The 17,880-nt window shown below is 56.3% G+C and overlaps 2 protein-coding genes across 2 annotated transcripts in view; one reads left to right on the forward strand and one right to left on the reverse strand.

The window, feature by feature from the left end:
- Window positions 1-9,916, reverse strand: MGAT4B (alpha-1,3-mannosyl-glycoprotein 4-beta-N-acetylglucosaminyltransferase B). The gene is made up of 15 exons (XM_086706466.1): window positions 9,528-9,916; window positions 4,272-4,457; window positions 4,046-4,186; window positions 3,821-3,954; window positions 3,395-3,441; window positions 3,011-3,124; window positions 2,710-2,785; window positions 2,463-2,577; window positions 2,009-2,139; window positions 1,760-1,867; window positions 1,447-1,640; window positions 970-1,048; window positions 800-887; window positions 603-715; window positions 1-507 (listed from the first exon to the last, which is right to left on the reverse strand). Exons 1-15 carry the CDS (start codon window positions 9,622-9,624, stop codon window positions 484-486), a joined length of 1,647 nt encoding a protein of 548 aa, XP_086562592.1. The 5' UTR covers window positions 9,625-9,916; the 3' UTR covers window positions 1-483.
- The window catches only part of SQSTM1 (sequestosome 1), a 25,979-nt gene continuing 17,555 nt past the window's right edge, over window positions 9,457-17,880 (forward strand). The window contains exon 1 of the mRNA XM_086706399.1: window positions 9,457-9,475. The gene's annotated coding sequence lies outside the window, so the exon portion shown is untranslated. The remainder of the gene's footprint in view (window positions 9,476-17,880) is intronic.

Below are 17,880 nucleotides of genomic sequence, written 5' to 3' on the forward strand. Positions count from 1 at the left end.
CTTCATTAACCCTTTATTACAAGTCACGCTCTTATAGAAGTATATGTGGACTTACGTGAAAAAATCAAATGTATCCAAGAATAAAAAACACAGCACATAAAGTAGTATATGCATTCCAGTGTTCGCGCCGGAGACAGCGGGTGCCCAGGAAAAAGCTCTTCTAAAACGGCCTGGCTCAAGCCGGCCGGGGTGCGAACGGTTCCGGGCGGGCGGCACAGGCCGGCCTCAGGCACAGTGTGGGGGCCGCCTGCCTCCTCCCGCGGCCGGGCGGGCGGGGGCAGCACCAGCTCCTGGGGCCTCCGGGCCAGCGGCGATCCCAGGCCTGGGGATCCCGGGCTTGCAGAGCGGGGAGCGCTGGGCAGAACCCCTCAGGCTTGGGGCGGTGACGCCTGGCCCTCCAGGGGCAGTAGCCACAACATCCCAGGTCTCCCAGGTCTCATGGGCTTCATGGCCAGCCAAAGTGCACCCTCAGAAGCCCTCCGCTTAGTCGGCCTTTTTCAGGAAGATCTATAAGAACGGGGTTTGGGGTCAGCTGGGGCCTCAGAGTTCAGCCCTGGTCTAGCTACTTTGACCAGCTCCCTGTCCTGTGCCATCTAGCTTACCTCGCTCAGAATGACCCAAACTGGAGAGTCTGTCTGGATGGAGAGGCGCAGTGCTTCCAGGGGGCCAAAGGCTGGGTCCACCTCACCTTCTGCCACACCCTTGTAGAAGGAGCCTGAGGGAGGGCAGCGCTGAGACATTGCCTCCAGACCCCAACTTAGCCTACTCCCCCCACCTCCACCTGCCCCCCTCCACTCACCTATCTGGAGGTAGCCATCAGGGCTCCGAGGGTACCTCAGAGTGGCTGAGCGGCCCTCCTGAAGGGCCTCCTTGTCTGACTGGGGGTTCTGGGAGCAAAAGAAAGGGGCTGAAGCCAGTGGCTGTGGGAGGGGCAGGCATCAGTGTATATCCACACCCCATCACACTCACATCAAACGGCAGCACCTCCACGGATGTGTTGAAGAGCTTGTCCTCTGGGTGCTCAATGTTCCCGCTGCGGAAGAAGAACCTGCAGCCAGACAGGCCTGTGAGCTGCTGCAGGGGCGGGGTGCTGCACTGGCACACTGTCTAGCAGACCAAAGGCCACGCCTGGGCCAGGAGTGTAGGGGGTGGGCCCTGGCGTCTGAAGGAGTCTGGGTACCACCTGGGGCAGCCACTGGGCTGTGCAGGGCAATGATGGTGATGGGCCAGTGTCACAGAACTCCTGTGGGCACTGCCTGACTTCAAGTAGCTGCCACTATGAACCCCACTTTTCAGATATGGAAACTGAGGCATGGTGAGGTTAAGTGATTTGCTGGGGGTGCTCACAGAGGGGCATGTGCAGGTCCAGAAATTTGTAGTGAGGCCTGTACCCTGGTGGCTACCCTGCCACTCCCCCAAGGCAGAACAAGGGGCACTGGTACTGACCGCTCAAGACGCAGCGGCTGGAAGAAGCGGAAGCGGATGAAGTCCCCTGCAGCAGGTGTGAAGGCCCAGAAGAAATCCTCGCGCAGGTAGGCCTTCTCCAGGGTGAAGTGCTGGTATGTCTTGAGGCTTGTGCTCACCTCGGCCGGTGGGTTCACATGCTCCTTCCTCAGCGCCTGCTTCCCAAAGTCCTTGTCCTGACACCAAGGAGGGACAGTGGTGCTAGGGAGGGCCCTGATCTTGCCCTGCCTCCCGCTTGCCCCACCTGGGCCTGGGCTCTGCCTGTACCCGGCCAGTTCCGTGTAGCACCGCCCACCTTCAGTTTCTGGATCTTGCCCGCCAGTGAGGAGTGAGTGCCTACATGCTGGAAGAGGGATGGCTTGAAGCGGATCCGAAGGTTGGCCTTCTGCCGGTCACAGTGCTTCTGCAGGGGGAGGGGGACGCCCTAGGGCTCAGCTTGGCTCTGCTGTCTCCCCATGTCAGGTGGCACGTGGACACGGACATATTCCATGCTGGAAGCCATGTACCCCACCGCCCCCCCCACCTCTGTGCAGCCCCCGCTCACCGCATCCTTCTCAGGGTTGCAGACCTTCACCCACAGGATGTGATCCAGGAGCCAGTCAATGGGCTTGTCCCGGTAGAACATGAGGATGAACTCCACAATCAGGCTCAAGTCCAGCGACTTGAACATCTTCCCTGGGGGTGGAAAAGCGTGCTGGGTGGGCAGCTCTGCCCTGCCCTACTTCCTCTTAATCCCTGGGGGGGGGGGGGGGGGGAGGGTCACCAAGGAGGTTCCCACAGCAAGCTCTATGGCCAGCTGCAGGCAGGTGCGAGCACAAGGGGGCAGCCAGGGGTAGGGAGCCCCGACATGTGGAGGCACAGGGAGGGTGAAAACAGACACTCCTGGCAAAGCTCACAAGCATGACCCTGTGTGGTACCAGGGCCATAGGAGGCAGAGGTAGGCTGGACTGAGGGGCCCTGGTGGGGTCAATGGAATGGGGTCGGGCGGGGGGGCACACCAATGAAGCCCAGCTGGGAGAACTCCAGGATCATCCAGTCCTCAGAAGGCTGTTGCAGGGCAAAGTTCTTCATGGTGCTCAGGTAGTTTGGCTTGGCGACAATGTCATCCTCCAGCTGCACAGTGGTGGGCAGAAGGAGGATCCAGACTCAGGATGGGCATGGGGCATGGTGGGGCTCACCACCTGGGCCCAGCCAGGGTCCAGGGCTGGTGAGGAGGGGGGTGCAGAGCAGGGTCTCAGTGCTGACCTGCACGTAGTAGATGCCTTTGGACTGCGCATACATCATGAGGAAGCAGTAATCGAGGTTCTGTTTGGTCCTCCACCTGTGGGGTAGGGGCTTCGGGAGCTCAGACCCCTCCACCTCCAGTGTGGTTACCACAGAGGCCACTGGGTGGGTTGGACCCCCCATCCCAACCCCATGTAGGGGGCCTCCAATGGATAAATGGAGGCACGGCAAGGAAGTGCCTGGGTGACTGGCACCAACAGACTGGGTTCTCAGCACAGGTAGGTGGGTGGCTGGGGCCCGGGAGAGGGGGGAATGCTAGTACCTGACTCTCTCCTTGGGGTCCCCAAAGGACTCTCGGAGGCGGGAGAAGTCAGGGTAGAAGTGGGGGGAAGGGGAGATGACCTCCAGGAGCCCAGAATGGATCTCCGTGGGAAACCTGGGGGAAAGGAAAGGCAGGTGGGTGTGCAGCGTCCAGGCACCAGAGTTAGGGCAGAGCCGAGCTAGCCAGACCCTGTCCCTTTATTAAGGCCCACCAAGCAGACACTGCCCAACACCACACCCATCCTAGAGGCAGTCAGGCTCCAGAGGGGCTAGGCCACCTCTCTCTACCCACCCTCTTTCAGCTAAAATGAGAAGCAGGCACTTGCCTGCCCAGCACCCTGCAAAGCCCTCCCCGCACCAGCTTTATTGGACTGCCAGTACTCACAAGGCTTTGATGTTCTCTGTCACCACCGAGGTGTACTGTGGGTCAGTCTGTGGGGAGACCAAGAGCCCTCCCTAAGCCTGGCCCCAAATGGCTTGGGGTCAGAAGCGTGCAGGCTTCAGATGACCCCATGCACAGAAGTGAGCCCCCCATCCTGAGGGCCGAATAAGTCTGGGCCTGGGGACCATAGTGCCTCACAAAAAGCTGTACCTGGGGCCTCAGGGGTGGGGCAGCCTAGGTAACTGGCATCTCCACGAGGCGGCGCTAAAACTTGTTTCTTTTTTTCCCTTCATAAATTTGTGAATGAATCTGACAGTTGAACTTCTGGTAAGTTTTTTCCTCCGGAATGTTGCTGTTTTATTTCTCCTTGTTTTGTGCCGTGTGTTCTCTGAATGCCCCCACCCCCACCCCGTACCCCAGCCCACTCGCCTCAGCGATCAGCACCACGATGACCGAGTCCTCCTTCTCCTGCGGGCTCAGCTCCGAGATGAGCGAGTGCAGCGTGTCTGTCAGGTACGAGTGCACCTCCCGCCGCACGCTGGGGATGCCCATCACTACCGACACTGCAGGGGCGCGGAGATCGCATACTGGCTGGATGCCGGGACCGCCCCCCTCCCATCCCCGCCTCTAGCCCCTCTCGGGACCCGCCCCTACCTCCAGTACGGCCCTGGCCCACGCGCACGGCAGGTTGCAGGCTGCTTTCCTTGGCCAGCAGGTGCGGCAGGTGATGGAAGACGGTGGGCAGGTGCAGCACGTGCTTGTGCGAGACGTTCCACGGCTTCAGTCGTGGATCCTCTGGGTGGGTCGGGAAGGGACGGCTCAGACCACGCGGCCTGCGATTAGCCCCGCCTCCCCTGCCTCGTGTGGCTCCAGCGCTCACCAGTCAGGCGGCCCCAGGTGCGATTGCCCTCCCCCTCTCGCAGCGCCTGCCTCTCCGACACAGCCCTCTTGATCTCGTCCAGCACCAGGTTGAGCTCCTTAGAGCGCTTGAGGCTCTCCTGCTCAGCCGCGTGCAGCCGGTCACGCAGCGCCAGGAACTCCCGCTGGTACACGTCCACCACATCCCCTGTGGGTAGTTCGCACGCTGTCACCAGGGGGCAGCCAAGCACTGACCTACTGCCCCTCGAGTGAGCCAGTACGCACATTTTTGTGCCCATCTGTGCGATAGCCCATCTACATCTGTTCTTGTGCCTGCCACATGCCAGGTCCGGGGGTGGAGGGGAGGAGGTGTGTACATTAGGGTCACTCTGAAGTCACAATGACACTCACACCATGGTGAGCAAAGTCTTCACTGGAAGGATTGGTCTTCTTCAGTACTCTCCCCCTACCCTTTTGTCTTCACCTTTGAGGAAACATCTGAGGAAAGGCTGCAGGATCACTTCCAGGTCGGCCAATAGACTGAATCCTCACCTAGTGGCTCCCAAAGCCCCTTCTAGCTTCTTCTTGCAGCATCTGCTTCTTCCAGGAGATGGGATGCCAACATCCCATCCACGGCACAAGGACCCAGCTCTCTGTCCTTTCCCTCTCCCTCCTCTCAGCCTCTCTCCTCTGCTCCCCACCTGTGTTCACAGAGCAGACCATAGGCTGCCCCAAGGCCCTCTGGGGATAGCCCTCTCCAGACTCTCATTCTATCCTCCTGATGGGCCCCAGGACCCATTCTGCACTAAGCACCAACTCTGGATTCTCTGTCTCACTCCAGCCCCAAGAGGTAGCTGCTGCAGTCACGGTCTCCAGTGCTCAGAGGAGCAAATGAAATTGAGGAACTAGTCCCGGGTCACTCAGTAAGTTAGCAGGAGAGAGGGAACAAGCTCTGGATGCCCAGAGACCCACTTCTCTGGAGACCTGTACTGGACATGTGCCACCTCCAAGGGTCTGCATGCCATCCCGAAGCAGCACAGAGGTGGGGCTTCCTGACAGTGGAAAGGGCTCTGCAGGGTGCCAAGTACCTAGCTCCCCTGGTTTGGCAGGGACCAGTGAGCAAGGATGAGACATCCCTGCCTGTGACTGGTGCCACAGCCAGGTCCCGCAGGGCTGTGCACACAATGTCTTTTCTAATCTCGGGTTTGCCCTCTTTAGTTGCCACCACGTACAACTCCTTTTCCTTGTCTCGTGTCTGTGCCTTTGCTTGTGCCATCTCTTCTGCCTGAGATCCCCTCTTCTCTTCTGGGCCAAACGAAAACCCATGTAACCTTCAAGGCCTAGTTTCAAAGTTCAGTTTTCAAGTCAGGGAAGCCTTCCAGAACTCCCTTCCCATCCCTAGGCAGCTCTTCTGTTCCTTGATCCCTGGTGGGGTCATAGCCCCCAGAATGCCCTGGGATGGTGTTGCCACCCCAACCCAGCTATGGGCACCAAAGGTCAGGACCAAGGCAAAGTTCTGTCATCTCAGGACACACCCCCTTAAACTGCACAGCGCAGAGGTCTAAGTGGTAAATCCTAGGGGGAGAGGAAGCTGTGGGGGTGGGGTGGGGGTTTGAGCCAAACAGACCCTCCCTAAGGCACTCTGCACTCATCAGCTCGCCCCACAGGGACATCCCTGGAGGGGGAGGGAGGGGAGTCAGGTTACAAGATCTGTGAGGCTCTGCGCTGGGTTCAGTGGCTGGGTTACCCTGGAAACCTGACCCCTTGAAGGGGAGCCAGCCACCACCAACAAACACCCACCCAGCCAGCCTAGGGTTGGGTGGCACCAGGCGCCAGGAGTGTCCTCCTCTGGGGCAGATGCTCGACAGGACAGGAAAGGGGGACTGTTAGTGCCAGGGCCCCCAGGAGGGAGTTCTGGAGCTGCCTGCTCTGTGACATGTGGGGAGGTTGGAGGCCTCACTCCTCTCTGACTGCTGTCCCTCCCAGGCCTTCTCTGTTCCGTAGGCTGAGTTCAGTTCAACCTTAACCTGGCAGGGGCAGACAAGCCAGGTGAGCAGCAGTGGCCACCTGAGTCCCCTGGCCACCGAGGACTGGGCCCAGCCTGCTCCCCACCATGGCCTCCCTTCCTAGGGGCCTCCCTCCACCCAGATCCTGAGCTTCCTCTGCTTACCAGCAGGTGACAGGCCCTGGCTCCTGCCCACACCAACCCTTTGTCATTTCCCTCAACACCGCAGGCCCTGTCCCTCAGCAGCCTGCCCCTGCTCCTGTCCTGCCTGCAAGGTCCCCAGACTGACCACTGTCCTTGACTTCCCTGGCTCTGGGGCAATTCTGTCCTTGCCCGTCAAAGCCAGACTCAAGCTGGGTGCCTACCTCCCCACAGGCTGAGCCAGACGTGCCAGGGCTCTGTCAGACCATCCTAGCAACCCCTCCCCACCCCCCTGCAACCTTTTTGGGCTAGGTAGCTGGATTGAAGTGTTGAATGGGTGTGGGGGGCGGGCAGCTCCAGTGATGGGAGGGGCAAAGGCCTGGGGAGCCCCTCGCCCCTGAGGGGTGGGACAGAAGTTCCTGGGAGCTAAGGCTGAGGGCACTTTGGCTTCTCCTTCCCTCCACACCTTCCTGGCCCACGGAGGAGGGGTGGAGGGCCTGGTCCCTGGCGCAGCTGGCCATAGGGAAGAACTGCAGCTGTGGCTGCCCTAGTGGCGCCTTTCCCACCCCTCCCCCCACCTGAAGGTGGAGTAATCAGGACACGTGACCTTGGAGACCACAGTCTCCCCCCACCCTCTTCTCTCTTGATTGAAAAAACAGATTAAAGAGCCAAGCTGGGCACAGACCCTTGCCAAGTACTTAGGGAAGGGGAAACAAGCACAGAGGGGCACAGGCAGGTGGCAGGCCCAGGGAAGGTCTGCTGTGAACCTGCAGGTGGGGGCAGGTGTTCCTCTCCTCTCCAGGCCTTGCACCCACCCCTCCCAGGAGGTCAAGGAGGGTGTCTGTGGTTGTTGAGGTTGAGGCGGCTGGGATGCTAGGGAGGGTACAGGATGGGCCCCGCAGGGTCTGCTGTTCTCCCTGGTGATGGGCTTGGCTGAGGGCTGCAATTTGAGTGCTAGTGGAGCCATGGCACAAATCTGGTCAAGGCTGGATAGGACAGTGGGCCCTAAACTTGTATCCAGGGTCCAGCTTGCCAAGACCTAGGTGTCCTTCCTGGCACTTGGCCCTGAGCTTCCAGGAAGCTCCTGCTGCCTCCTTTCTCTGGCTCCCAGCCCACCTTTCTTCCCCATCCGGGTTTCTCTGCCTTTCCCGTATGTACTGGTGCCTGTGCCAGCCCTATCCTAAACCCCTCACTCACTGCAAACTGGAAGCTGGGGTCAAGTCTGGCCTCAGACTGGCTTGGTCTGGTTCCCCCACGCACAGGCTTAACACAGTTGTCTACATGTAAGAATGAGAAGGGTTTGCATAAGAGCCCGGATCCGGGCTTTTCTTGACGCTTCCAAAGCCCTGGCTTGCTCCACTGGGCCCCTTAAAACAGTGATAGCTCTTGACAGGAAATCCCAGGTCACACACCTCGCCCTACCTCACAGGCTTTTGGGCTTCTAAGAGCACTCCTGCAACTGAGCCCAGCACTTCTTTTGCTTGGTTGCCAGCCTCCCGGATACCCCTCTCAGAGAGGGTGGGCCTAGATGGAAACACTGGTATCTCCCCTCACTCTTCTGTCTCTGGAGATTCATCGCCAGCTAGGCTCCCAGAGAACAGGTTGAGTTGGGGGCCTTGCCCTGGAGCTCCTGACACCAAGCTGAGGGCATGTGGCTGTTGCAAGAGGCACACAGGAACTGCAGCCTGGCTGAGGACAGGACCTGGCACCCTGTCTCATCAACCCACCCACGACCAGACAGATGTGCCCCAGCACATTAGATATGGCCCCACCCTGGCCTCCATGCCAGTCTGCTTATGTGGCCACTCTTCCAAAGGTCCAAAATGCCATCCCCCTGGTGACACACCTATCTACAGAGAACTCTGCCCTAGCCATGCCTGATCTGTGCCAAGCCCTAAGGATCTCCCTTCAGGGCCTCTGGAGCCCTAAGCCCTCAAACCCAAACAGGCTGGCAAATTGCAGTAGACTGGGCTGGTCAGGCAGGAGACAGGTGGGGGCCGTTGTGGCTTGGAGGGTCAGGAAGGTTCCAGATACTCCCTCAGTCCTCCTCCTCCAGTTTCATTTAGCACAGGGTTGGGGAATAGGGAAGCGGGAGGTAAGAGGGTGGCAGAGGGTCAGCTGGCCTTAACCTGATCCTGCTTAGACCTCCCGCAGGAAGGCCAGGAGGCAGGAAGGAAGCAGCTTTTCCCGGAGGCTCCCATGCTGCAGGCCCAGTGGACAAGGCCTGTGAGGGCCTCCTCAGCCCTTCACCAAGGCCCCACTCAGCCCCAGCCAACTCAGCCAACACCAAGCAACTCCAGCCAGTACTGTGGCCTGTCCCTACCCCCATCCCCAGGTGTGCTGACCTAGCTCAGAGGGCCACAGTGATAGATTGGCCAGCCTGCCCAAACTTCAGGTGGGGGGTGGAAGTTGGATGAGACCACACAAAATAAGTTCACAGGTAACCGGGGCTGGGCTGGCTACTCATGAGGCTGTCCACGGGCCAGACAGCCACAGGAAGGCTTCCCCAGCACCCAGGTTCCTGCAGAAGAATTCTGGGGCCAGATGTCATGGAGAAGGGCTGTGGAGGCCCCAGGGAGCAGTCCCCACAGTGGGATGGGGTGGAGAGGTGGTGTGGGGTGGAGAGGTGGTGTGGGGTGGAGGGTGCCGCCTGCATTTCTGGCTGCCCCCTTACACCTGTCTCAGGAACACCGTACCTGCTCCCGCCCAGGTGCCTGGAGGGGGTACCTTGGGGACCACCCGGCCACAGCCATCGCTTGACCTTGTGTTCCTGTCCCTCTCTAGAAACTCCAAGGTCCCCGGCTCGCCCGTGGGAGCGACCAGCCCTAGCAGCGGCGTAACTGTACTCCCGGAGAGCGGTCTGGGGTCCTGGGCGCCGCACCGCGCATCTGCTGACCGCTCGGCCCGGCGGCCCAGCCCAGGCCGGAGGAGAATTTCGCTATTCCGGCAGCAAACAAGTGGGGGCGAGGATGGGAGGGGCGTCCTCCCGCGCCGCCCGGGCGGGGAAGGGGCGCCTGCGTCGGCTTCCGGCCGCCTCCCGCGGCCACTGGCCGGACCCTGCTCCGGCGGCCAGCACCCAGGTGAGCCCAGGTGTGGGACGCGGCGCGGGGCCCGGCGGGGGAGGGGGCTCACCTTTCTGGCCGCTGAGCGCCGCGTACCAGGAGAGCGAGAGGAAGGCGCACAGGCAGAAGAGCAGCAGCGTCAGGAAGGTGCCATTGCGGAGCCTCATCTCCTCGGGTGCGCGGCGGGCGCCGGCGGGGCCGAGGCCGCATGGCCCGGGGAACCGGGGCCGGGGCGCGGGGGCCGGGAGGCGGCGGGGGCCCCGGCCCCGGGGCGGGGAGGGGCTGGGGGCCCGGGGCCGGGCGGGGATGCGGGCGGGCGGCGCTGGGGACCCGGCCGGGCGCCGAGCTGACGGCTTCTCCGGGGCGCGGGGCTGGCGGCGCGGGCGGCTTCGGCTGGGCGGCTGGGCCGGGCCGGGCTGGACTAGGCTAGGCTGGGCGGCGAGAGCCGCGGCCCGGCCTGGATCCGGGGCCGCCGCGGAGTCGGCAGCGCAGGGCGGGGCGGCCCGGATTTAAAGGGGCCGCATCACCCGCTGCCGCCACCAGCACCACGAGGGGGCGGGGTGGGGTATTAGCGCCCGGGATCCCGCCCGTGCGGCTCGAGACAGTGGCCCCCGCGTGGGCTTGCGCGTCCCAGGCCTCGGGCCGCCACGGGTAGGTCGAGGCTGGGGCCTTCGGCAGTGCGGGTGGGCGGCGGTGGTGGAGGCGCGCCGGGGGCCCCGGACCCCTGCTGCGTAATCTCTCCATTATGAACCCTCCCCGCCTCAGATCCGACCCCGCTCCCATTTATTCGGGGGACCCTCAGGCCCCGCCCCCAGGTCTAAGCGGTGGGAGGGGGAAAGATGCGGCTGGAGCTGGTGTTGCCTCGAGGTGGGAGACTGGCCTGAGTGGCCGCTGCCTGCACCGACGCCCACGGGCGCTTCGCCTACCAGGACCTTTCTGTAGTCAGCCGGATAAAGGCGTGCTGGGGGCCAGAGAGGCGCTCCTGCTCCGCAGAGTGTGCACAATGGGCGTTTTTCAAGAGCGGAAGAGCCACTGTTCCTTGGGTGTTGGGCACAGTGACCAGTCCAGAGCGGGCCTGGCTTCCCAGGTGGGCGGGAGGCAGGTGGAACAGTAGGGGGATGCTGTCCGAGGCCCCTAATGGTCCAGCGCTTACACCTGAATTCTTTGCCCCGCCCCTCCCTCCTACCCCCTCCCCACCCTCCATGAAACCAGCGAGGGTACAAACAATAAAGGGATTTGTCCAACTGAGGTTCAGGGCAGACATCTGGGGAGCACCCTTGTCCAATTCCTAAGAATCCTGGTTTCCAGCATTGCCTGCGAGCCCCGCCCCATGGGAGAGGCTTTGGCAGGGGACAGGTTTCAGACTGGAAGTCACTGGGGATTTCTCTTTCTCTTCCAGCCCAGGTCCACACCTGGGGCAGGACGTGCTCCTGGGAGCATTGTAGGGTCTGGGCATTAGCCTCTGTAGAGGTATTTATGCCAGGAGCAGGTGAGGCAGGGCCAGTAGCTGAGGTGGGACTTCATCCTGGGGCCTGATTCCAACGCTGACAGGTTTGTACTGCTCTCTCTGCTTGTAATGAACTTTGTGAACTGACACCAGGCCTTGTTGGAATCTTCTGGAGGAAATGGTCTAGTTTTGTGTTCCTGTGGCATCTTCTGTTTGTGGCAGGGAATAATGGTTTTTCATTTGGACGGTGATACAAAGGGTTTTACCTTGTTCTAAATGTGTCTTTAGTTTTCTTTTTTTTTTTTTTTTAATGTTTATTTTTGAGACAGAGCATAAGCAGGGGGAGGGGAAGGGACAGAGAGAGAGAGAGAGAGGGAGACACAGAATTTGAAGCAGGCTCCAGGCTCTGAGCCGTCAGCACAGAGCCTATCGCAGGGCTTGAACCCACAAACCATGAGATCATGACCTGAGCTGAAGCCCCATGTTTAGCCGACTAAGCTACCCGGGCACCCTTAAATGTGTCTTTAGGTTTAAAAGGAGTTGATTTAAGGAAAATTCTTAAACCAGTAAAAATTAAGGAGAGGGCTCATCTGTGACTAAAGTTTGGGAAGCTCATCTGAGTCCCCTTCCACCCACACTCCGGCTTTGGGGAGGAGGAACAGGAATTAGGGAGGCCCTGGGATGGGGGCAGGATCCTGGGAATTGCAGGGACTCTGTCAGAAACAGGATTACCTAGGGCCACCATGGTTGAGAAGGGTGGTGATTGACTTTGGGAAGTGTGAGGTCTGGAGTGGGAGGGGGGCTAGGGGGTATAGGCTGCAGGAACCACACCCAAACAGATGGCTGGGTTGGGCAGCCATAGGAGTCCAGGCTGTGGAAACTGAGGGCAGGCTTTCCAGACCCCCCAGCCAAGCTGCCTTTCTGTGCCTCCATCAGAATCCCGGGGGGCAGGGGTGGGGGGTGGAGGTGGGGTCCTCTGGGCCACACCCTCACTCAGGGACACACACCCACCACCACGCCCGAATGTCCTGCTAGGATTTACATTGAGGGAGAGAAAGGACATCCCAAAGGAAAGCTGGGTGTGAGGGAGAGAAAGGACATCCCAAAGGAAAGCTGGGTGTGAGGGAGAGAAAGGACATCCCAAAGGAAAGCTGGGAGAGAAAGGACATCCCAAGGGAAAGAGGGCAGAAACCTAAGGGGGCAACATAAACGGGGGCCTGCAGAAGTGACATCACAGGGAAGGCCCACTGTTCATATATATATATATATATATATTTTTTTTTTTTTTTTTTTTTGAGAGAGAGAGAGAATGAACCAGCAGGGGAGGGTCAGAGAGGGAGACCGAGGGTCCAAAGCATGCTCTGTGTTGTCAGCAGAGAGCCCAACGCTGAGCTCAAACTCACAAACCGTGAGATTGTGATCTGAGCCAAAGTCCAACGCTTAACAGACTGAGCCACCCAGGCGCCCCGGTCTACTGTTCCATAATTCATTAGTCCCTGCATTCATTTGTTCATTCATTCTGCCCACTGTTGTTGGGGAGAGGGGCCTGATCCTGCTGTCCCAGCTCTGGGAGGACTTTAGCCTGCCCCCCACTGTGGCTTCTGCACTCCCAACTTTGTCCTTTGAAACAGGGGCAGCAGTTGCTGGACTCCCCTGGGTTGTCCACTGCTCTCTGTGCCCTTGCAGTGATTAGTGCTTCAGGGACCGCCTGCAGCCAGACTCCCTCCAGGCACCTCCAGGGCTAGGGAGCAGCATCACCTCACCCAAGGGTTCAGCCCCTGTGCCTGGGGACAGTAACTGATCTCCACCCAGGAGGGAGGATGGAGCCAGATGGGCACAGAAAAGTCCTGCTTTCTCCCCAGACCCCAGGCTGTGGGCCCTTCTTCCTTTGTTCTTGCTTCCTACAGAGTGAAAATGCCCTCAGCCCACTTTGCCTTCCTGGAGATTTTCTGGGACAGCCCTTGGAGGTGGCTGGTCCTTCCTTCTTTACCGGGCTGCTGCTGCTTCTTTTTCTTTTAATGTTTATATTTTTGAGAGAGAGAGAGAGAGAGACACCACGAATGAGCTGGGGAGGGGCAGAGAGAGAGAGAGAGGGAGACAGAGGATCCCAAGTGGGCTCCGTGCTGATGTGGTGCTTGACCTCACAAAATGAGCCATGAGACCACGACCCCAGCCAAAGTCAGATCCTTAACCGACTGAGCCACCCAGGCGCCTCCTTTACTGGGCTTCTTAACCTGTGGTCCAGGCTCCCAGATTTGGGGAGGTCTAAGAGTTAAGATGAGAAAGGAAAAAAAAAATCCATCTTTATTTTCACTAATCTGTAACTGAAACTTGGCATTTCCTTCAATTATGAATGGAGGATGCAGAGTCAGCAGGATTAGCAGTACTTGTGACCGTCACACAGAAATCACAGGGATTTTCATATTACAGGCATTGCAGACACCTCCAAATAGTGGTCACACACCACTACTTGGTGTTTCTGGTATTTATTAATCCTGCCTCTGTATCTTATACTTTAATGAGTTAATAAAGAATCACAGGTGGGGTGCCTGGCTCAGTCCATAGAGCATGTGACTCTTGAGCTCAGGGTCCTGAGTTCAAGCCCCACACTGGGCATAGAGCTTACTTAAAAAACAAAACAAAACACAGGTGTTTCTGTATCATAAATTTGTGTGTGTGTGTGTGTGTGTGTGTGTGTGTGTGTGTGTGTGTGTGTGTGTTTAAAGTAGGTTCCGTGCCCAACATGGGACTTGAACTCAGGACCCTGAGCTCAAGAGTTGCATGCTCTATGGACTGAGCCAGCAAAGCGCCCCACCAATTTGTGTTTTTATATTTTGGTATTTATATGTCAATATTAGTACTCCTTTTGCAATGCAATATGATAGGGTTTTGGGGTAATAGTGGGGTTCAGAGCTGATGACCAAGAAAGAATTCTTGAAGAGGGCTCTGGTACAAAAAGGTGATTTTATTAAGGGACAGGACCTGTGGGCAGGAAGAGCTGCACTGGGGTTGTGGAGAGTGACTGCTTATATACTGTGGAGTTGGGGGAGGTAAAGTCAAGAGGAAATTTCTTAAAGTGATTTTCATATGCTAAAGAGGATTTATAGATTACTGGAGGCCTAGTAATTATCAAACTCAGGCTGTTTTTCCCTCTAACAGAGCATTAACATTAAGATGGTAGGGAGTTCCTGGAGATTAGGCTATTGATAAGATTGCCCTTTTCTGGTAATATTACTAAGATGTTTGTAAACTGATGGAGACTTTTATCAGTTTAACTATTTGTTTTCAGTCCTTTCCTTTGTTTTTGGGAAGCCAGGAGTGCCTGAGGAATATCACATATGTCCCATCTGGGCTGTGCTAGCTTGTGCTTGGCCCTCAGCTTGTCTTATGGTCCCTCATCACAACATACTTTATTTTAAGGATTTCAAAACATGGTTCTAAGAGATCCTTTGCCTTCTCCAGATGTTAAAGGTCTTTCCACACAGGAGAGTTTGGAAGTCCTGGCGTAAGCCTCACCTCACCCCTCAGCTGGCCCTTCTTTCCTTGGATGCCTCATTTCCATATTCATTCGTAACAAATGTTCTGAGTGCCCACCATGTGCTAGACATGCTTGAGTCACTAGCAACACAGACACATGTGCGTTGACATCTACCTGGTCCCTGCCCTGCCCTGTCCCTGGCCACTTCACCCACTACTGGAAAGGTAAAGTCCATGGGGCTCCGAAAGCTTACAATAGGGGAAATTAGCTTGTCCAAACACAGTGGGCCTTCCTGGGAAAATGGAGTTAGCAGTATGACCCAGGGGAGGAGGAGGAGTTGCCTCAGCAAAGATGGCCAGGTGGGTCAGCATATACAAAGGTCTCTACATTTTGAACTGATCACCTACCACAGGTAGAGAGAAAGGACTGGAGAGAGTAAGAAAGAAAGCAGGGAGATGAGCCAGGAGCTGTTGTAGGTGAAGGACTCCAGAATACACCACTGTGGCATGAAAATTATTTTGAGCTGAAAGCATTTGAAAATATGCTTTCCCTTGAACTCCTTTATCTGCCTAACAGCAAGGCCTCCTAATATATCTCAATTGTCCTAAATCCCCTCCCTGGGAGCACCCGGGGAGAGATTGGCTTTTATCACCTGATAAACCCATTCTCTCAAAACCATCATCAATACCTCTCATCTATTCTCCTTGAGGACCCATTTATCTTTCCTAAAAGTCATTTGTTTTCCTTGTAAATACATTCTCCTCTCTGCTTCCTGTATTAAATTGGTATATAAGCCCCCAAATTCTAACTGCCTAGTACTCTAACAAAAATCTTTTTTCTTGCTAATCTGTTTCTTGTCAGTTTATTATTTTTTTTAAATTTCTTTTTGTCAGTTTAATTCACAGGCTCTAGTTACTGAACCTCAAAGGGTAGAGGAGTTTTCCATTCTGCTTAGACGGCACCATCTGGGGGAGAGGTGGTCTGGAATGACGGGCAGAGAGTTGGAGATGAAGAGAAGTAGATAGGTCAGAACAACCTTTAGGAAATTATATATCGTTGAGGTCAAGAGCACGGACTAGAGACACAGCCTGCCCAGGTTCATAATCCTGGCTGTACCACTGTGTGACACACAGCTTGATTAGGGACCATAAGGCAAGCTGGGGGTCAAGCACAAGCTAGAGCACCCCCGCCACCCCCCCCCGCCCCCCGCCCTGGCCCCTGTGGAATATGTGTGATAATCCTCAGGAGCTCCTGGCTGCCCAAGAATAAAGGGAAGGACAGAAAACAAATGGTTAAAGTGATAGTCTCCATCATTTACAAACATCTTAGTAATATTACAAGAAAAGGGCAATCTTATCAATAGCCTAATCTCTAGGAACTCCCTACTGTCTTTTTTTTTTTTTTTTTTTTAATGTTTGTCTATTTTTGAGAGAGACAGAGCTTGAGCGGGGTAGGGGCAGAGAGAGAGGGAGACACAGAATCTGAAGCAGGATCCAGGCTCTGAGCTGTCAGCACAGAGCCCCACGAGGGGCTCGAACTCAGAACTCACAAACAGTGAGATCATGACCTGACCCGAAGTCAGACGCCCGCCCAACCGACTGAGCCACCCAAGCGCCCCAGAGCTCTGTACTGTCTTAATGATAATGCTTTGCTAGAGGATAAAACAGCTTTAGCTTGTCAATAGCTAGGCCTCCAGTAATCTGTGAGTCTTCTTTAGCATATGGAAATCCCTTTAAGAAACTTCCTCTTAGGGCACCTGGGTGGGTTAGTTGGTTAAGTGTCTGACTTTGGCTCAGGTCATGATCTTATGGTTTGTGGGTTCGAGCCCTGCGTTGGGCTCTGTGCTGACAGCTCGGAGTCTGGAGCCTGCTTCAGATTCTGTCTCCCTCTCTCTCTGCTTCTCCCCCACTCATGTTCTCTCTCTTTCTCTCTCTCTCAAAAATAAACCTAAAAAAAAAAAAAGAAACTTCCTCTTGACTTTACCTCCCCCAACTCCATAGTACCAGTCACTCTGCACAACCCCAGCTCTTTCCGCCCATGGGTCCTGTCCCTGTGCTTTAATAAAATCACCTTTTTTTCACCAAAGATGCCTTCAAGAATTCTTTCTGCACCGTCAGCTCTGAACCCCAACCACTCCAAAACCCCATCACAAGCTGTGTGACTTTGGGCAAGTTACTTAACCTTTTCTGTGCCTATTTCCCTGGGGTGTAAAATGGGATAATAGGATAGGCTTAATCACCCCAAATTTTAATGCTTTAATGAAGGTATATTTCTCAAAACTATATATCTATCAAAGGTCCTCTGGGAACTTGGCTCATGGTAGTTCCTGCCCAGGCTTCAGGGGTAACCACCTGAACGTTATAGGTTTTCATGACTGGGAGAGAGCTCTAGAAGCTCTGGCATTGGCAAATAAATAAATGCTCCAGCCTGTAAATGATACATGGCTCTTCTCTCACATCCTTGGCCAGAACTGATCACATGAGGTACCTCAAGGGAGCAGGTGAGTTAATATATATAAAATATTTAGAATGCTTCCTAGCATAAGAGAAGTACTATGTGGATATTTTTACTGTTATTATCGGGACACACAACTGACAGGAACTACGGGTGGTTTGAGGGCATTGGTGTGGTGACAGCTGACCCCCAGGTTGCTGGCCTACATTGAGGTGAGTGTTATTGCCGTTGGGAACCCTGGGGCAGGCATAAGGTGTGATGGTTTAGGACTCTTGTTTACAACTGACAGAGATCCAAATCAACTGGTTTAAGCCATTTTGTGATCCAGCATCAGGCCTGGTGGGACCTAGAAGCCCAGATGCTGAGATCAGGCCTTCATCTCCTGCTCAGGGTCAGCACTGAGCTTGGGTTCCATGCCCAGCCCTGACCCAGGGGGCTACAATGCTCTGTTTGGCCAAATGTGGCTCATGTACCCTACCCTCAATGCTGGGGAGAAATGAATCCTTAAAGGAAAATTTCCATCCAGAAAACGGATGGAAATTGAGCATGGAGACTGGAATAGGGGATGCATGTAAAATGCAGGAGTGAGGGCTGTAACCTTCCTTCTCTTACTGGAACTCTCTAGTCAAGGGGAACTTGAGCCCCTCCTCCAGAACTGCAGACCTGGAGAGTGAAGGAGTGTGGGTCCCTACAGTCCAGTACGGGGGTGGGGGCTATGCCCATGTTAGGTAGCTGTGAAAATGCCCTACTGAATTCTTCCTGCCTGACATGCTTTTAACCACATCGGAGAGCAAGCCAACTTGGGCATGGCCTCCTGTAGGACCTCTCTCCTTAGCTCAGGGCCTGCCAGACGGTAACTTCTGGGCTCCACGGACAGTTGAGTGCCCAGGATCCAGCCCCAGCCACCAGGGCTCCAGGGACCCCATTCTCTTGTCTTCTCATCCAGTCACATGTGAAAACCTGGAGCATCTCCCACCCCGTGGTCTGTGGGCCAGCTGGAACCTGGCAGCTAGGCAAGGCAGTTGCAGAGTCTTTGCCTGGGCC

The sequence above is a fragment of the Puma concolor genome, chromosome A1, assembly GCF_028749965.1.
Source record: "Puma concolor isolate L17-30 chromosome A1, mPumCon1.1.hap2, whole genome shotgun sequence".
NCBI classification, from domain to species: domain Eukaryota; kingdom Metazoa; phylum Chordata; class Mammalia; order Carnivora; family Felidae; genus Puma; species Puma concolor.

What these genes read in the sequence shown, in the direction of transcription:
- MGAT4B (XM_086706466.1), bottom strand. Translation starts at nt 9,624, where the DNA reads ATGAGGCTCCGCAATGGCACCTTCCTGACGCTGCTGCTCTTCTGCCTG. An exon ending in CTCCCAGCTGGGCTTCATTG is followed by an intron (nt 2,140 to 2,462) that starts GTGTGCCCCCCC and finishes TTCCACCCCCAG; the next exon opens with GGAAGATGTTCAAGTCGCTG. An exon ending in TTTGGGTCATTCTGAGCGAG is followed by an intron (nt 508 to 602) that starts GTAAGCTAGATG and finishes CCGTTCTTATAG; the next exon opens with ATCTTCCTGAAAAAGGCCGA.